This window comes from Neolamprologus multifasciatus, chromosome 22 (genome assembly GCF_963576455.1).
Source record: "Neolamprologus multifasciatus chromosome 22, fNeoMul1.2, whole genome shotgun sequence".
In the NCBI taxonomy this organism is placed as follows: Eukaryota; Metazoa; Chordata; class Actinopteri; order Cichliformes; family Cichlidae; genus Neolamprologus; species Neolamprologus multifasciatus.
In genome coordinates, this window is record NC_140459.1 from 20,462,322 (window position 1) to 20,481,797 (window position 19,476).

At 39.5% G+C, this 19,476-nt stretch overlaps 1 protein-coding gene across 2 annotated transcripts in view; it reads left to right on the forward strand.

The window, feature by feature from the left end:
- Positions 1–19,476, forward strand: part of vps50 (VPS50 EARP/GARPII complex subunit) — a 129,047-nt gene that overhangs the window by 54,195 nt on the left and 55,376 nt on the right. For both annotated transcript variants that reach the window (XM_085147837.1, XM_085147838.1), the window contains exons 13-15: positions 5,995–6,127; positions 15,396–15,487; positions 15,672–15,766. In XM_085147837.1, the coding sequence (XP_085003963.1) occupies positions 5,995–6,127; positions 15,396–15,487; positions 15,672–15,766 (320 nt within the window). The remainder of the gene's footprint in view (positions 1–5,994; positions 6,128–15,395; positions 15,488–15,671; positions 15,767–19,476) is intronic.

The window sequence follows — 19,476 nt, forward strand, 5'->3', positions numbered from 1 at the left end:
CTCGTTGAAATGATGTTAACGCCACAACACGGCAAATCTCAGTTAACGAGCTACCGCGGATCGCCCCATGCGTGGGGCTGGACGGCCAACACGTTAACGAGCTAACTGCACTACCGCACTAGTTGCCACCAATGTAATTGAGCATTGCGTGGCACATCCGACATACTGTTTTACTTTTGTCCATGACGCGCTTACCTTCAGGGTCATACATCACATGAAAACCAAAATAGTTCCAAACGCCAGATCTGAATGAGGGTGGGGGAGGTTCAATTTGCCATGTTGCAAGGAGAGCTTAACTTCTGTCTGCTAGCTTGCCCTGCGCTCAGTGAATCTGCGTTCGACTACTCCGCCTAGGCTGCACTGTCGAGCGCAGATCCACTGAGCACTCAACACAGACAGCATCGTCCGAAGGAAAGTTGATAAAATAAATTAAAAAATTTGTATTGTTCGATACATATGCGTACCGAACCGAAAGCACTGTATCGAACGGATCAATATCGATACGAGTATTGTTGCATCCCTAATATATATGTCTAGGTGGTTCCATTTTTGCAACATTGATCACTCAGTTCTTATTTCCAAGGTCTGTCTGACAAATATGAAGAATATACTTGTTCTGGCTCAGACTACACTGAAAATGTGTTTTAGGCAAATGAGCAGTGCTCTTTGAATAAATACTTTTGACATGCTCATAAGAAACGTAATAAAATCCCACTTTCTGTGCTTGTCTAGACCTGTAATAATGGGAAATGTTGTTTTTGTGTGGAAATGCAAACTTTACGGGCTCCTCCCCTGATAAATAAAATTTGAGGAAATGTTACAGCCACATCTCCCCCTGTGAACTCACCGTTTAGTTATGCGCCTTAAAAATTCAAGGCAAATGGGAGCACTCAGAAAGGTCAGTTCTGATTGTGAAAGGTCTTATTAATTTTACATCAACATCTCATCAGTATTGGATAGCCTCACCTCCCATCAATCCCCTAGTCTATACGAATCTCTTGATTCAAATAGGTTAGTTCGGTCCAGAAGTCATAGACCGTCACACAGGAGAAGTGATGAGGGTGGACTGGGCACTTCATAACAAATATGATACATTTCTTGCTCGTAAACCATAGTGATTATAGTAATGATGTTTATCCAGCCTGTCAGAGTAAAAATAGCATCTAATGAGAATGAGCTCACGCAAATATTTGTTTTATTCCTTCCAGCATGCACACACTCATTTCTAACATGCTGGGATGCTATTTTAAATCAATAATTTAAATCAATAATTTACAAAATGTCATACAGTTAGGTCCATCAATTTTTGGTTCTGCACACCACAGTGGATTTAAAATCAGCCAAGATGTGATTAAAGTTGAGATGTTCAGCTTTAATTCAAAGGGTTTGTTATTGGTAACACTGTAACTGTTTAGGAGACCCATGAAAGTTTTTTTTCTAAAGATGTTCTCAATCCTAGATGGCCTCTGTTACAACACTCCAGTCGTTTAGGCTGATTTAGTAATTAGCCTAAATGATTGGGTATAAGAAGAGGATTCCAGAGATGGTGAGTCGTTTTAAATAGACATGGGGAGTGTACACCACTCAATACAAATACTGAAGTTAAACAATTCAGGAATAAATCTTCTGAGTGTAAAATTGCAAATTCTCATCTATGATCCGCAGTATATTGAAAGATTCAACAAATTCTTAGAAGCGTCTGAATGTAAGAGCCACGATTCTATAGTAAAAATTAGAACACGGGGTCAGAAACACTTCTGATTCCCATCGTCAGTGAACCGTTTAACAAATTCAAGTCAAACCAAATAACACACAAAAAAACATGTATTCTTTTTGCGAGGAGATGTGATGACGACTCAGATTTGACACCTCAGCATATATCAATAAAGATGGGATTTCACAATGATTACAGTAGTTTCTGGTTTTGTCCAAGGGTAGCTGCATAGGTAGAGAACACTCTCATCCACCTCTGGTGCAAATCCAGTCATTATTTTCTATAAGCAGGCCTGAAATATGAGAGAAACCGCTCAGTTCAGAAAAGAGGACCAAAGGTTGCTCATAGTAGGCTTTCAAGGGGTAAAGAGTGAGGACACATGAAAAAAGTCTGTCACCACTTCATCAGAGATGCACCGAGTTGAAGTGGGAGCTGTCATGAGGAATAAAAAGGTATTTTTGGATGTTGTGGATAACCATCATAACATCTGATGTATTGATGGGAACTGTAAAAGTCAGAATGTACAGTGGTATTTTGGGTAGCTTGCACCTCTTTGAAAGCACCATTAATGCTGATTGGAGTACACAGGATTTTTACACGTTGCCATCCAGGTGTTGTCTTTTTTAAAATATTGCTCAAGACAGTGTAAAACCATATTCAGCACACCTCTGTGGAAATATTTGCTTTTTCAAAACTACAGCATGTGACATCTTTCGTGATGCAAAATAGTTTCCTTTTTTTATGAATGGTTAATGGCCTGTATTTGTATAGCGCTTTTACTAGTCCCTAAGGACCCCAAAGCACTTTACACAACCTGTCATCCACCCATTCACACACTGGTGATGGCAAGCTACATTGTAGCTACAGCCACCCTGGGGCGCACTGACAGAGGCGAGACTGCTGGACACTGGCGCCACCGGGTCCTCTGACCACCACTAGTAGGCAACGGGTGAAGTGTCTTGCCCAAGGACACAACGACCGAGACTGTCCAAGCTGGGGCTCGAACCAGCAACCTTCCGATTACAAGGCGAACTCCCAACTCTTGAGCCACGATCACCCCGTGAAGCATGTTGCTAGTATCAAATTCAAAATGAGCACATTGGAAAAAAAACATAAGTCCTTTGTTGTTTGAAATTTTATGTCTGTTGTGTCTGTACACAGACTTTTTACAGTGTCCCAGATTTTTCTTTAAAACAGAGGTATAGTGTAATATAGCTGCATATTATGAGCTTTGCGGTCTGTAGAAGCTGATAGTGAGTCTTGAAACGTTCTTTTTAATTATCATTGCGACATCTGTCCCACAATCTTTGAGTTTGCTTTTTTTAAAATACAACCTTTAGGATTTTTGTATCACTGACCATATTGCCTTGGACTGAATTTGTACCCCCAGATGTTACTTATTCTTAGTGAGCAGCGCTGCCACGATCGTGGGAGAGCTTTTTTGTTAACTATTGCTCCAGATTGCCTCATTGCAAAATAAAACTAATCTACTGCAGAACGATGTGCATCTTATTATCCCAGCTCTTAAGGATGGAAATTGGTCTCATGTAGTTTGTTTTTATTACCCTGTCACAGAAGCTGTTTAGCTGCGTTTTTAAACTTCCCTCAGTTCTCTCAGAGGAATGTTTTGTTTTATTTTGGATGCCAGGGTGCCTAATTTATTAGATCGTTCTCTCTTTAGTCTCCTGAATGATTTGTGAATGTATCTGAATATCTGTGGTCTGAAAAGCAACAGGAAAAGTCACCAACTGCGTAGCATGGGCTCTTAATTGTTGCTTTTGGCAAATTTGGATTTTGTATTAATATTACAGTTTTGCAAAGTTTTTTTTTAAAATTAATTCATTCTAAATGCTGAATCCTATTTTGTTAAGCCTCATTCGTGAAATCGCATTGAGGTCAGGATCTGTTTTGAAAATTAAATGTGCACAAGAAGACTGCAATCCAGGAAAAACCATCTGTTTCTAACACACCAAGTACAAACAAAACTTCACAGAGATTATTAAGAATATAAGCTGTAATTTTAAGCTGCGCTGCAACTTTAAGTGCAAAGACTGGACACCAGTTATCTCTGTACTCAACTAATGTTAGATATTGCAGCTTTTACCCAACCAGACTCATACAATAAGTCTGCAATGTGAAAGTGGGAGCCAGAATTGAAGAAAGTCTTCTCTGTGAGGTGCTTGTTTAATGATGTGCAGGTACATTTGTTTATTGAGCATTTGAGGGAGAGAGCCGGGGATTTGCGACTGTCCCTCGATCGAGGAAAACTGCATTCTCTTGTCTTGTAAAATGTGAGGCATTTGTGTTTTTTTCTGCTTGCTCCTGCTTATGCCCACTCGCACAATTAAGGGAGAAATTCACTTAGCAGCACTTTCTTTCCAAACCCTCCCTGATACTTCTTGGCATTTGAAATGTGCATAATGATGGGAAACTGTCTTGAGAAAATCAAATGCCTAAAATAGATCCTGAGCAGGTGCCCAGCTCTCATCACTGAACTCGTGGAGAGGGATGTGTCCAGCGAGGTTGATGACTGCTTCCAGTGATGTTGTAGATAATGTTTTTATAACTGCAGGTGTGACGGGCAGATCACTGCCAAACTCACACTTTCTGTGAGTGCAGTCGCGGTTACTTCTTCTCATTAAGCCCTGCTAAAGATCTTAACCCTCGCACTCAAACACCCCTCACTCTGGTTGCTTGGCAACATGGTGCTGTGATATGGTGGTGCTGGTGGAGAACATGAAATGCCATAGGTTCATGAGCACACCTATCTAATTGGCACTGTTAGTCTGTTTGTAGTTAAAGATATATTTATCTGTTTTCTCTTTTTTATTGGCACAGGTTGAATTTAGTGGATTGCAAACTGCCAACTTGCTTTGTGATGCAGTAAGAAGTCCCTCTATAGCCTGTTTATAAGCTTGGGTACAAGTAACGCTTTTAAAAAGATGCGTTTGTTTTCCTTGTATTAGTGTGGAGTCATTACTTTACAGTATTAAGAATCTTCAGGTGACTGTTGTTGTTATTTGGAGCTCTAAAAATAAAATTGAATAAAAATTGAATTGAATTGGGGAAGCAGCACTGGAGCTGGAGACACCAACAGATTCATTAGGGAGGCTTTGGTGGAGTTGGGGTCACTGAACACACTGTTCAATACAATATATGTCTGAATGAGGTGTATCTGCAGGATAATACCGAATACGTTATAGTACTATTACTACTACTACTTCTGTCAATATTACAATAATTATTATAATTTCATGATATTCATTTTAGCTCCTGAAACAAAGGAATTTCCAAGACATGGGATTAATAAATGATTTCTTATTGTATTAGAATGATCAGAATATTAACAAAATATTGCGCTTGGTCTAAAAGAATATTAAAGTGGATGTATTCATCTTGATCCAGACTAATTTTCCACCCACATCACATTATGTATATCTGCAGCACTGGGCTTGTTGTACAGATGCACACAAATCAGACAAAATGTATTAGAGCTTGACTGAACCGGTCGCAGCAGATGGCCGCCCCTCCCTGAGCCTGGTTCTGCCGGAGGTTTCTTCCTGTTAAAAGGGAGTTTTTCCTTCCCACTGTCGCCAAAGTGCTTGCTCATAGGGGGTCATATGATTGTTGGGCTTTTCTCTGTATCTATGAAGCGCCTTGAGGCGACATTTGTTGTGATTTGGCGCTATATAAATAAAATTGAATTGAATTGAATTGAATTGAATTGAACTGAAGTGCTGTTATCACAGCAACTACAAATTGTTGATATCCCTTTGCTTTCCTGCACGCCTGCTAAAAGGATCACTTTGTCACAGACATCATATACGTACTTCACTGTTGCAGTTAAAGTTTTAAAAGTCGTCTCTGTATTAATGTGGAAGTCAGTGACACGGTCACGTTGAAGTCTAATCGCTCGCCTAGTGTGCACATCAAATATTTCTAAATCTGCTCTTTATGTTTCTGTGATTACATCTCAGTACCGTCCCTGTTTTAATCACTTCTTATTTTAATTAACACTTACATAACATGAAAGTGTTTCTTGTGACACAGAACGTGTTTTCCAGCAGTGTCCTTGGATGATTAGCATAAGCAGACTTTAATTAGATGTAATGTAGAAGACGGCCAGGAATCCGTTTTGCCCATCTCAGTAGCCCATATCTTTATTTCACACTTTTAAAAGTAGGTGCAATAGAGCTAAGGAAATACAGCACAAAGTTTTGTAAAGAATTCATCTAAAAAGGCTATTTGTGACCTCCTTTTCATTATTGCTCTCTCTGCAGCATATTACCCCGGACAGCTACATTCCTTGCCTGACAGATCTGTGTAAGGCATTGTGGGAGGTGATGCTAAGCTACCACCATACTATGCAGTGGCACGAGGAGCATGACAAACAGGAGACCACACCCACTCCAGGTAAGGGTTTTACCTGTTCCGTCATATCACCTCAGTATAATTTCTCAAATTATACTTTACACATCTTTTATTATTATTATTATTATTATTATTATTGTTATTGTTATTGTTATTGTTATTATTATTATTATTGTTATTATTATTGTTATTGTTATTATTATTATTATTCAATTAAATTGAGTTTTATTTATATAGCGCCAAATCACAACAACAGTCGCCTCAAAGCACTTTCTACTGTAAGGTAGAGACCCTACAGTGATACAGAGAAAACAATCAGAACCCAAACGAGCAAGCACTTGGCAACAGTGGGAAGGAAAAACTTCCTTTAAACAGGAAGAAACCTCTGACAGAACCAGGGACTGAGAGGTGCAGCCATTTGCATGAACAAGTTGGGGGTGAGGGGAAAAGAGACGGCCCATCTCATTCCAGACCATCTCGACTGGGTTTAGGTCAGGTGACTGTGGAGGCCAGGACATCTGGCCCGGCACTCCCATCATTCTGCTTCTTGTTCAAATAGACCTTACGCATCCTGTAGGTGTGTTTGGGATCATTGTCTTATAGAAAAATACATGAGGGTCCAACTAAATGCAAACTGGATGGGATGGCATGTCGCTGCAGGATGCTGTGGTGGCGATGCTGGTTCGGTGGCCTTCAGTTTTGAATAAATCCCCAACACTTGCAAAGATAATCTCGTATAGTCCCACAGAAAGATTTGTTCTATTTACTATGTGGTAGATGCTATTTGGTTCCTCACACCCACCCTTCTCTGTTTTTCTGTCTGTAAAACAGCAAACCTGCTCTCTAATACCATAAGCTGTTTGAAAAGAAACTTAGTTTTCATGGACTTGGTGAAAATGGGCTCCATTTTTTTTTTCCACTGTCAGGGTAGTGCCAGTCTTTCCTTGTTGTTGATTTCCACTTACAATAGGTTTAGCGGGTTTATTCCTTCAAAAAAGGAATCACTGAACCTTGCCCTGTAAAGAGAATGTTAAATGCATGGCAGTGCTTTAGTGCAGCACACTGTATTATTGTATATCTTCTAAAAGGATCCACATTTTATAGCATTTAGCTTTTTTTTTCAGCCAGTAGCAGAACAATCACTCCTAATTACGCTGTCTCATTCTCTTCTTTTCAGTGGTGCAATGAAATGTGTCATTATAGCTTTACAATTAACCAGTTTTCCAGTAATGCTCAGCAGTTTGATGTATTTTAGTTATGTTGCATTATGAAACTTAAACTAGAACAGTAGTCTGTCTTAATTACTGTAATATGAATTTTATGTAATCATTATTGGATTTACATTATGCAATTAATGTGATCCGGGTGTAAGGATTAGATTTATGCAGAGTTGGTGGACTATGATGCATATGTGACTTTGGGTTTTTTCTGCTTCGTGCTAATACAAACAGGCCTTTTTAGAAGCTGTAAAAGGATTTTTTTTTTTTGTGGTAAGACATGTAACACTGTATTTATAAATTATTAAATGTTAAAAAGGCACCCAACTCAAGGGATTAGCAGACAACTTAGCAAGTACCTAATTAAAATTGTATTTTATATACTTTAATAGCAGCCTGTCACTTCCTTTGTTGAATCTATAAAGAAAATGCTGAAGATAACAGCTTGATAGGTATAAAATAGCATTTTTGCACCGTGTTTTTTCCCAGAGAGCTATTAGCCGAATATCCCAATAAAAAGTAAAAGAGGCAAAAAAAAACCACTATCTACAGCCAGCGTTGGAGTCATTACTCAAGAATTTCCTCACCTGGATGATTGAGCATGCATCAAGATACCTGTTATATTACTTTGTCGTTATTCTGTAAAAAGACCTGAAATGCACTGTCACATAATTACCAGCTAACAATATACAACTATAGGCTACAGTCCTACACACCAACAAAAATCCTAATGAGGACACTTTTGATGCTTTTTTTGTTCTATTGACCAGTCCTCAGATAACTGAAGACCTTTTGTAATGCACGTAACAATATAATTGTAACTATCATTTAATTACTGAGAAAACATGGAGAAAAGGTTAAGGTATCAAATTTCATTAGACCAGGAATGAACATAAATGTTATGGAGCGTTAAATCCAAATTCAAATCATTGTCAGTATTTTCGTCGGAGGTCAGCTGAGAGGAAAACTGATGGAATTGTGAAGACAGAAATCTGATCCACTGTGGATTTGATTTTTATCAACCATGTAATACCATCTGTGAGGGATCAACCATACTGCCAATGTAGTAAAAGCATACCTAGAAAAGCACCCAAGGGAACTCTATCAGTCATAGATTGGCCACCCCAGATTCCAGCTTCAATGCTATTGAAGCAATGTATTGTTGCACACTTGGACAAATGACACTTCCAGGCATAGATACGTTTAGAATCATTTTTCCCAGGGGTCCAGTATCTATTACAATACATTCATCTGTGTCCATTACATGAGTCCCACAGTAGGATCATCTTGACAAAGAAGGAGAAAAGGCAGCCAGGATCCAAAGAAGAGATTTGAATGTTGTTCAAGAAGCCTGGAAAACTATTCCTGAAGACTATTTAAAGAAATTACATAAAAAAGTTTTTCTATGAGAGTTCAGGCTGTGTTGTAGAATAAAGGTGGTCACACAAAGTAATGACTTGCACCTTCTGTTTTTGCAGTATCTCTGTATATTTGAACGTTTCAACAAATTGCTGCTTCTGTTGCTCTTTTATCTAGCAAAATACAAAGAAGCTCTATTCTCAAGGCAATTCCTAATTTGTGGTTTAAAAGTTTAATAAAAGTAATAAAGTACACTGGATTTCCAGTTACTGTTAATATAATTATCTGAAGAATTTATTGATAATAAGATGTAAATGAAGACCAGTCATATTAGCCATGGCCTTCGTGCTGCCTATTTATTTTCATCCCCTATATTGTACATCATTCATTAGGTGAGTGAATGAGGGCACAAAAGGATGTCCTAAATGGTTGTTCGCAGGATCCTTCATTAAATGTGGTCGTCCTCAGTGGTGAAAGGACGGGTACCATATTCCCTTTCCTGAGGCACATCTGTCATCTCACTATTTGATTGAATGTCACCTCCATGTAAAGGTGTCCTTGACCCTGGCTTCGTCCTGGTGGGGTGTGGGGGCGGGTTGTGGGTGGATCGGGTGGGTTGTGAGTAGTAATTTACTGGATAAGCTTTTGTCATTTGTCAAAGAGTATTTTGTGGCGATGGTGACCTTCATCTCCCTACCTAACACAATGGATTTGCCGCTGTAGCACACTCCCCGTCATGTTTGATCAGTTCCGATGGCCACTGGGAACAGTCGTGGCTCCTTGTGTGGGAGAGCAATTGAGCATGTTGGAATGTACAGAAGCTGCCTTCACACCACATTAATGTTTAATAGCATCTTGGTATATAAACTGAAGTAGGGAGAGTCAATTTGTGTGAAATGTCCTAAGATTACTTCTTTTGGTGCACATTAGAGAACGGAGCGATGGAGTAATCCACAATAACAGCATTGCTGTGATATGTAATATTGTTGCATTGGTGAAACGTTGCAAGGCAGTGATCTATAATATAACACCATATCTGTTTAACTGCAGGACAGCTTATAACCTAGAAAATGAAAATCCAGGAATTTCCATTTCCATTTGTGTGTTATTTGTTATTAATCAGTTCTTAGCTCTGATTAGCCTTTTTCTGCTTTCAAACATTGGCTGAGTTGTGTTTTTCACTGCAACTTAGTGAAGTTTGTGGTGAATCTAATTGCCATGGAAATCTTTTTAAGCACCTGCATGTTTCAAATAAAAATAATTTCTGGTGGGAGGTTAGATACTATGAATAGATGCCAAGACATTAAGTTTTATTTGTTAGTAACAAAACCCAAAAAACTTTTTATGTCCAGACTGCTCTAAAGTCTCACTTTAATCATCTTTAATCCTTTTAGATTCATTTGGATTTATTAACCAGGGGGTTACAGACTATTTTTGGCCAGTAATTCTTTCTGTTTTTCTCCCTTTCATTTTGTGTTATTTCTCAAATGTATTAAATAAATATATATATATATGTATTTTTTTTTATCCATGACACACTAATAATCACCCACTGCTTCTTTTAGATTGTGTTTTGCAGGCTACAATGGTAAAACCTTCCGCTTTGGAAAAATGCAAAGGTTGTGCACGTGCTGCTTTTATATGCATCATATTTTTTTTTAAAAAAAAACACAGAGAGGGGCCGAGGCCTCTGCAGGGGTTTGACCTGTGAGTCACTAAGAACTTTGTTACCTGCGCAGACACGAAAGGTCAAACACTGTTTGCCACCTATGTTGCGTTCCCTGCTTTCCCTGTTATTTATTTTCTCCTCTTCTGTAGAAACAATTGTTAAGGTTTTTATTAGTCAGTGTTGGAGGCTTGCCTCCACCCTCACCAGGTTAGCAGCGGGAAACCACACTGACGTGAACTAAGGTGACAACAGCAGCAGAATATGAGAAACTCAGAAAACTGCTGGAAAGATGAAAAATTGGGGCAGGATATTATGTCAAACTTAATATAAAGGTTATCAGTTTCAAATTGTTTTTTAAATTATCAGAATAATTTGCTTTTGCTCTTTAAGCAAAACCATAGATTTTATCTGTACTAGATTGGTATCAGATTTTCGGGGTGCCTCTTATAACCTGTTTGGTTTTTCTTTTTTTCTTTTAATTTAATTTTTTACTGAGTAAACATAGTCATATCTGATTGTCAGTTAATCAAATGAGATTCTTTAGTTATACACATTTACAGGGAAAATTATGGAGTCATTATTTTTAGTAATTTAAATTAATGAGTTTTCCACATCAAGTAGGGGAAAAAAATTGTTGAAACACTTGAAGCGGAGGAAAATCTTATGTAATCGCTTTCTGAAGAAATGTAAAGCTGTAGTTAAATGAGTGTTTGCAGATCTGAGCAAGCTATTACACACGGCTAATTGAAACAAGTCATGGCACCAGCAAGAGAGTCGTTTCATGAAACAGAAAGATTTATCCAAATGTTTAAGAAGGAAATTCAATACAGAACGTGCAAACAAAGTGAGGGCATCAGGACAGAAAAGAGGAAGCCAAATGAAAACTAAACTAAACAGAAGAAAATAAGGCTACAGAGGGCTAAAGAGCAGCAATTGTAGGCTGTGAATAATGGAAAGGAAGTGATGTTCAGTGATTAATCACCAATCTGCACCGGCCGTGGATATGAAGCTGGAACGTTTGCTGTTCCTGTGGCGTTCCAGTGAAATGACCACCTAAAGGAATAATAAAAATATCCCCAATCAACTGTTCCCAGTGGCCATCAGAACTGAGGTTATGTTTTTGGCAGGATGTACGTGTGTGTCATTCTTTCTGAAGCAATCATTGTTGTAATGTCTAATAATAATGGATTGGATTTATATAGCGCTTTTCAAGGCACCCAAAGCGCTTTACAATGCCACTATTCATTCACTCTCACATTCACACACTGGTGGAGGCAAGCTACAGTTGTAGCCACAGCTGCCCTGGGGCAAACTGACAGAAGTGAGGCTGCCATATCGCGCCATCGGCCCCTCTGGCCAACACCAGTAGGCGGTAGGGTAAAGTGTCTTGCCCAAGGACACAACGACCAGAACAGAGAGCCCGGGGATCGAACCAGCGACCTTCCGGTTACAGATACGCTTCCCAACCCCCTGAACCATAGTCGCCTCGTCTAGTGTTTTGTAGGCAAGTGGATGCTAATTTGGAATGACAGCACACAAACTATTAGTTATCACTGCAGTGTTAAAACTGGTGGGAAGGATCGTGTGCTTCTTTTCGTACTTACTCTTTTTGGCACACACACCCCGTGGATCTCAGTATTGTGTCATGAATTAGTCACTTACAGTTTCTGCTCTCAATTTTATCAGAGCTCTTTATTTATCACGACCTCTCTTCTACTTGTCTTCCCCAATTTTTGCCTCACATCCACCGCCGTCCGTGTGCTCATTAAATTGAACCCCGATATGTCACCATGTCTCCTAGGCCTGCGTTCTTTTGTCTTTCAGTGAATGATGCGATGGTGTTTAACAACAGCATCCCAATTAATGACTGAAATTAAAACCAGAGATTGGTATCTGTTAAAAATCCCCAGACTGGATTGTTTGTTTTAAAGCAGCTATTATTATTATTATTATTACAAATGTAATGTTATGGATGTAGAATGAAATTAAGGGCTGTGACGGTAAAATGAAGGGATGGGCTGATGTTAAGGTAAGTAATGAAAATACTTCCAAGAGGCAAGACACGTAGATGAGTAAGGCCACACATTTCATATCAGATCAACCCCCCGGGAATTTCTCAGTGTGAAGATTGCAATCAGTTGGTGGGACGAGAAGATAATCATCCATGATAGGCAGGTTCAAAAATATTCTTGCTGACTGGAATTTAAATTAGATCTATGGTTTTGCATAAAAGTTGCATCTCCTTGTCTATTAAATCATTTTGCAGGTTTATCTATCCTTGGTAACGGGGGGGGGGGGGGGGGGGGGGGGGGGGGAGTTTTCATCCTGATGACTATGGAAATGTTTGACCATGTCTGTGATATAAAGCAGTTACAGTGGGGGAAAATAATTATCTCATCCACTGCTGAATTTGTAAGTTTTCTCACTTCCAAAGCAATAAACAGACTCTAATTTTTACGATAGTTTCATTTTAATCGAAAGATTGCTGCCCTATTTAGACACTCCTTTGTTACCTTGGCTGTATGTTTTGGGTCACTGTGATGCTGGAAGACCCATCCACAAGCCATCGTCAGTGTTCTCGTCCAAACGCGTTGAAGTCGTCCCGTACCCTTAGCAGGGAAAAACAGCCCCGAAGCATAATGTTCCCACCTCCGTGCTCGACCGTGCTGATGATGTTCTTCGGGTCATACTCAGCATTTTTCTTCCTACAAACACAGCGAGTTGAGTTATGGGAACGATGCGAGTGGTGAGAGATTAACCACACCAACAGTTGTGACCTTCTCACCCAGCTTGATGTTCTTGTAGCTCACTCCAGCCTTGTACAGTCTCGTCCCTGTCCTTTGACAGCTCTTTGATCTTGCCAATAGTAGTGGAGAGGTTGATGGAAGACATTGAATCTGTAGACATGGTGCAGCATGGGATGAAATAATTATTTCCTCATGTGTAGTTGGGGTAAGAACAACACGTTTCTTAGTGGTTTGATGCTGTAACATTAATTGCTGGGCTTAAAGTAAACGTGAAAAACCTTTTAGGTCATTAAATTTGAGGATTTTCATTCTTTAGCTTTACAAGTTTAAAAAAAAGTTCATTTTAAACTCAAGATTTAAGCTCTGAATGATCAGGCATCACTAGTATTACTAAAATATATTTTTGGACTCATTATTCAGCTAAACCACTTGTTGGAGAATTGTTGTATTTTGGGCATCACTGATCTAAAGATTCTTTACTTTTTGAACTTCTTATCTCTGTAACAAGAAAAAGTACACTCGATTTTTTTCTTTTGTTCTGTTTTCTTTTAACGTCTTTTTTCCTGTTTTTTCACTCAGCAGTGACCTAATTCTCCCCTCACAACATCCTGATGTAACTGTCCCTGCTGGCTCTTTCTTTCCTTTTTTGTCATTATATTTATATAATTAGATTTACGCAGCATGTGGGCTGTGTAAATCTAATGCAGATTTATGTGTATGGCTTATTTCTTCATTTTTCTTTTTTTTTTTTTAAATGGATGCGCTTTTTGTTCCAGCGTTAATATGAAAACACATTCACCGCCACAGATTGTTTTCATACCCAGCTTTGTAACGTCACCACATACTTTTCTTTTCTGAGCACAGAACGTACACGTACAGTTTTCTCATTTAAAAAATTGCAGGAGATATTTATAGTCGTGCACAGCAGGCCACTGCACAGATGCTCTGTTTGACAGCAGACGTTTGAGCCAAGTGGAGTTAAATTATGTGTTTGTGTTTCGGTGTGCGGGTCTTTCAGTCATCTTGCTGCATAATTCATGCCTGTTCCCAAATTGAAATTCCATGTTAATCCAATAGGAAGACGATGAAAGGAAAAAGTAATCTATTTGAAAAGGAACCACTGTGCATTTACTTATTCATGTAAATAACATATATATTTATTCGTTTTAATAGAACATAGTAAACACAGCCAAGGTTTCAAATTCAAGGTCGGGGTATATTAAAGTCCGGGTGAGCCCAAAGAGTTTTTTACTCTTGGATCTGTGTGATGTCGAAGAGAGTGGATTTCCCCTATCTGGTCATCTTATGCATAAAGCTCCGGATGAGGGGCAGATAATCAGAAGAAGCTACCTTAAGAGCTTATTTCAGACAGAGGATGAACTGCAGGGCTGCAAAAGAAACCACCCAAATTAAGAATTTATTTATTTTTTTTTAAATAATCTGCAAATCTACTCTTCTCATGTCTAAGAACGAAACTATGAAGCTAAGCAAGAGACTGGAAGTGTTTAAACTACATATTTACTGTATAAAATGTGAATCTTTAAATCAACTACAAAATAAAAAGCTGGGTTTTCCCAATCGTTTGGTTTTATTTTACCTTAGAATAGAATTTAATGTGAAACTGAGAACTGCTCGTTTGTTGACTTACAGGCTAACTGCTCGTGGCTTTCCTAAAAAATTCCCTTCAAACATGAGAGCGGCTTGAATTTAATGAAAGCAATTTTCAGCTTAGGGGAAGCATCGCTGCCGTTTCGACACGCTACAGTGTCGTTGCCACATGGTGGTCTGATCTATCTGATTGGGGAGAGGAAGAAAAATGCACACAGAAAGAGAGGGTACTGACCTGATAATTGAGAAACTAGCATATCTGATGGTGTGACAGTGAACAGGGATCCAGGCCTGTATTAAGCTGTCATCCAGCTTTGTTCTCCTTGCTTCTAGGCTGCTGTCACTCTTCGCTCTCTGTTGGGAGTAACACGATCTACACTCTTGACAGATGCTGACTGTCAGCCACTACAGAAAGTCTCCCACTCTTTAGCTGACAATGAAGGACTTTTGACACCACCTTAGTTCATACATACACCACTGTGTTCCCTTTCATATTAAAATACACCGGTGGAATTTTAATCTTTCATTTAACATAATTACCTTTTTGTGCTGGGAGTGGATTGCGATCCAGTCAATGCGCGTTAAAAGTGCTAAATGACTGTCAAGCCAGAAGGTATAGGAGGTGGATCTGAATAGAGAATTTTAATTGGTCACTGTGTGTGTGTGTTTTCGTTTTTAATTCAACTGTATGCCTTGTTGACTACCTACAGAGGATGCTGCTGCCGCCGAGTCCGATGAGCTGGCCGTGGACCGCAGTTATGTGAAGAAGAAATTGGAGCATGGACTGACACGAATCTGGCAGGTTTGTTGAAAAGTCTGCACCACTGTTCAAAAAAACAAACAAACAGTTTTTCTGAAGCATTTCTCTTCCATTAAATTGGTATTTCATTTTTTATTTTTTATTTTAATTTCTGATCCACTTGGAGCTGCCTTATCACAGGTTCTCCTGCCACAAATCACTGTGTCCTTATTATTTCTCTCCACAGGATGTCCAGTTGAAAGTGAAGGCCTACATCCTAGGGACAGACATGTCGAACTTCAAATACGACGATTTCATAGTGGTACTGGATGTCATCAGCAGGTACGCCTCAGGTTTAGTGCAGACAGCTCATGCTTGTATCCATTAATTGGTCCTCCTTATCTTGCTATTGCTGTCCCTTCCTCTTTGTGCCCCCCCCCCCCCCACACACACACACCTCTCATCCTTTTTTTTAAGTTTTAGACTCACACTCATTCATTCATTCATTCATTCTCATGCTTCCAATAATGGCAACTGTTTTTTTTGTTAACTATAAAGGTAATTTCTCCAAACCTGTTTCTCCAACTCCCCCTTTTTCCTAGTGTACTAAGAAGAATCAGGGATATTTTTTTGGGCCTTTTTCAGTGGGGTACAGTGAAGAGTTACAGGAAAACAGAGAGTGAGAGGAGAAGACGTGCGGCAAAGGGCCGCGGGTCAGATTCAAACCCAGGTATACGGCATATGGGTGCCTGCTCTTCCTAGTGAGCTAAACCAGCACTCAAGAATCAGAGATGTGGCTCTACAATGTGTTAATGGTGCTGTTTCCTAAATCTAGCAGTCGTATCGCAGTTACTCATCAAGCAATTATGACATTTTTTGCGTTACGTAAGTTCTTTGTTTAGCTCCGCAGAAAAAATATATCATTGATTCATCAGGAACGATTACCTCATATCATAGGAGAGAGACAGAAATGACGAAGCAGACTACAAAGATCATTATAAGTTAGGAAACATAAAACTAAAACTAGATCTGGAAAAACCTTTTTGTGAAATGTTTAAAAAGATGATATTAAATGGATGTGAATATAAAGGAAAGTAATGGAAAAAATAGTGGGTGTTCATATCAAATAGACAGGACGTGTTTAGCTTTAGTCTTTTTTAGTTTGGTCAAATTGGTTAACTCAGTCAGTCTGAGGAGGCTTTTTTGGATTTTCACCCCTCAGTCGTAAAAGGCTGGTGGGCTATAGTCGTCACCCTGCTGGGCGGGCGGACAGCGTGGACACAAAATAACTAATAATGAAAACTACAGAATAACTCTGGGGTCTGCAGTGTTTGGCGGCTTCTTCAGACTTTTTTGCGTGAAAGGTAACAACAGTGACATGAAACCACACACATGGTGCCTACTCCAAAAAACGACTGTTGGCACGTTAACCCTGCCCTAAACCTACCCCAGCACCTCTAAACACAACATCCAAAGAAAAAGCAAAAAGTGAAAGATTCCACCAACCCAGAGCTCAAGTTAGTGTGTGCCAGTTCTGCATCAGAAATGCTGTTTCTGCAAGTGTTTACTGTGAGCTGATGGGTTGTTTTAGCGTGCTTATCGCTGTAAAAGCTCTTTGCTGTGGCTTTCAGAAACGTTGTTAAAAGAAATATCACGTGCATGTCTTCCTGATTAGGATATGTAGAGTTGCTGTCATTGCATATCAGACAGTGTTATCAAGTAAGACTGAAGTACTGTTAAGAATAGATTAACACATTCTTTACTTAAGGGAATAACCGGGTATAGAAATGCATGTGAAACACTGCAGTGAAATGTATTTTATTCCAAGTCATGAATTTGAGATTTAGTGATATTTTTGCTCCAGTATCATTTCTTCAGTATCTCCAGTAAGGTCCTATAAAAACCTTAATTCTTGTAACACAACAAAATAAAATAAGGTCAAGAGTTTTGGACCTGACTTTATGTGCTGTTCTTTTTCTGTAATCTTTTGTAGTATTTAAAATAAGCCACATTATACAGTGTAAAAATAATATTTCAAAAAAGTTGTGATACAAAAACATACAAGTGTTTTCTTACTGTGTGGTTCTATTTTCTATGTGATTTATATTTATTAGTGTGTCTCCTCTTAAAATAAAATCACAAGTAAATTTCAGGGCCCCCTTTTTTATTTCTTTCTTTTAATCATAGAAATAACAGTACCGGTTACAATGAGTATATGCTTGCATACTTGAGATCAAATGTTTTGCAAAGTACAAATGGGGAATATTATTTGAACTGGGTGCTTTAATGGAAAATTCTGTGGTTCCACTTCTTTAGCCTCGCGCTCTCTCTTGACTCGCACGTTACAGAGTTACCAGAGCAGACATGTGTACAATGTGTCAGAGCCTCTGCTGGCTCAGCTGTCAGTCAGACACACACACACACACACACACACACACACACACACACACACACACACACACACACACACACACACACACACACACACACACACACAGAGCAGTAATGCTCCTGTGGCTTTGAAGCTAAAGGCTGTTTTTGATATTGGAAAACCCAAAGCCGTGACTCCTGCAGTGAGAGATCCCAGCACCTTAGTACTCTCCTATCATGTTAGACTTACCTTAGGTTTGTCAGCTTCCTCTAATGCATAGGTGTCAAACTCTGGCCCGCGGGCCAAATTTGGCTCGCAACCTAATTACATTTGGCCCGCGAAGCCATACCAAATTACTATTAGAGCTGGCCTGGTATTATACAGCTAATATATATATTGTTTAGTATTAAGATTTGCTTGTTCCATATTCAGTTTTCCAGGAAAACTTATTTGAGTCCATAAGAAAAGATTCATTCTTATATCTGGAGGAAGATTTTTTTTTTCAATAAATATTAATGTTAGCCCGCGACTTTGTTCCAGTTTTGAATTTTGGCCCACTGTGTATTTGAGTTTGACACCCCTGCCATAAGTCATTGTTGATTTTGTCTTCACTCTCCATCCCCTGCCAAGCTGCACCTGTGATTCTGCGGCTGCTCGCTGATGAGCTAACAGATAAGATCTTTTCTTATCCTCTGCATCCTTACCCTATCACCTCTGCCTCCCACAGGGCGCCACCCTGCCCTATTGAAACACTATTTTTTTTCAGTGTTTCAACTGAAAAAATAGAATGCCATTGATCCAAAGTAGAATGCCTTTGATCCCTTGTGATGTCATCATCTTGCTGAGAGAAAAAACCCTTAAGTAGGAGCTTTGCTCTGTTAAACTTTGCTGCTCAACGGACCTTGACCTGACAGTAAGCAAACCCTTTTGGAGAGTTTTGAGAGAATTTCGCGTTACTTAGCAATTCACTGACCAAGCCGACACATTTCACCATGTCAGCTAACCCATCCTTCAGCTCAAATGAGCTTGGAATAGTTAAAGGGAGCATTTTGGGAAACCACTACAAGGTAGAGGCTTTCCTTGGAGAAGGGGGCTTTGGTATTGTAGCCAAATGTCGTGATACCAAAACCAACCGAGCTGTGGCTATTAAGGTGAACAAGAGCCGCCCTGATATTCTGCAACAGGCAAAACTGGAAATTTTCATCCTGGAGCAGCTGAGAAGGTTGGATCCAGATGCCGCCAACATTGTTAAATGGAACGGCTTTTTCCACGATGGGAGAGCGGGTTTGCCTGAAATTTGAACTCCTTGATCAATGCCTGTGGGACTATATAGGGGAGCGGAAAAACCAGGGTCTCCCCATAAGCGAAGTCAGGCCAATTTTAGGTCAGCTCACTAATGCTCTGTCCCACCTGGGTTCTGTGGGAATAGTGCACGCTGATCTCAAACCTGGAAACATCATGGCTGTAAACCGCCATGAGTCTCCCATCAAAGTCAAACTTATAGACTTTGGCCTCGCATGTCCTGCGTCTGCAGTGATGCCTGGTGACCGTGTGGGGACGGTTGGTTATAGTGCACCTGAAGTTATGCTTGGCCTTCCTTATAATGACGCAAGTGACATGTGGTCTCTGGGGCTGGTAGCTGTGGAGCTTGGTACAAGGGTGCCACTCTACCCTGGAAATG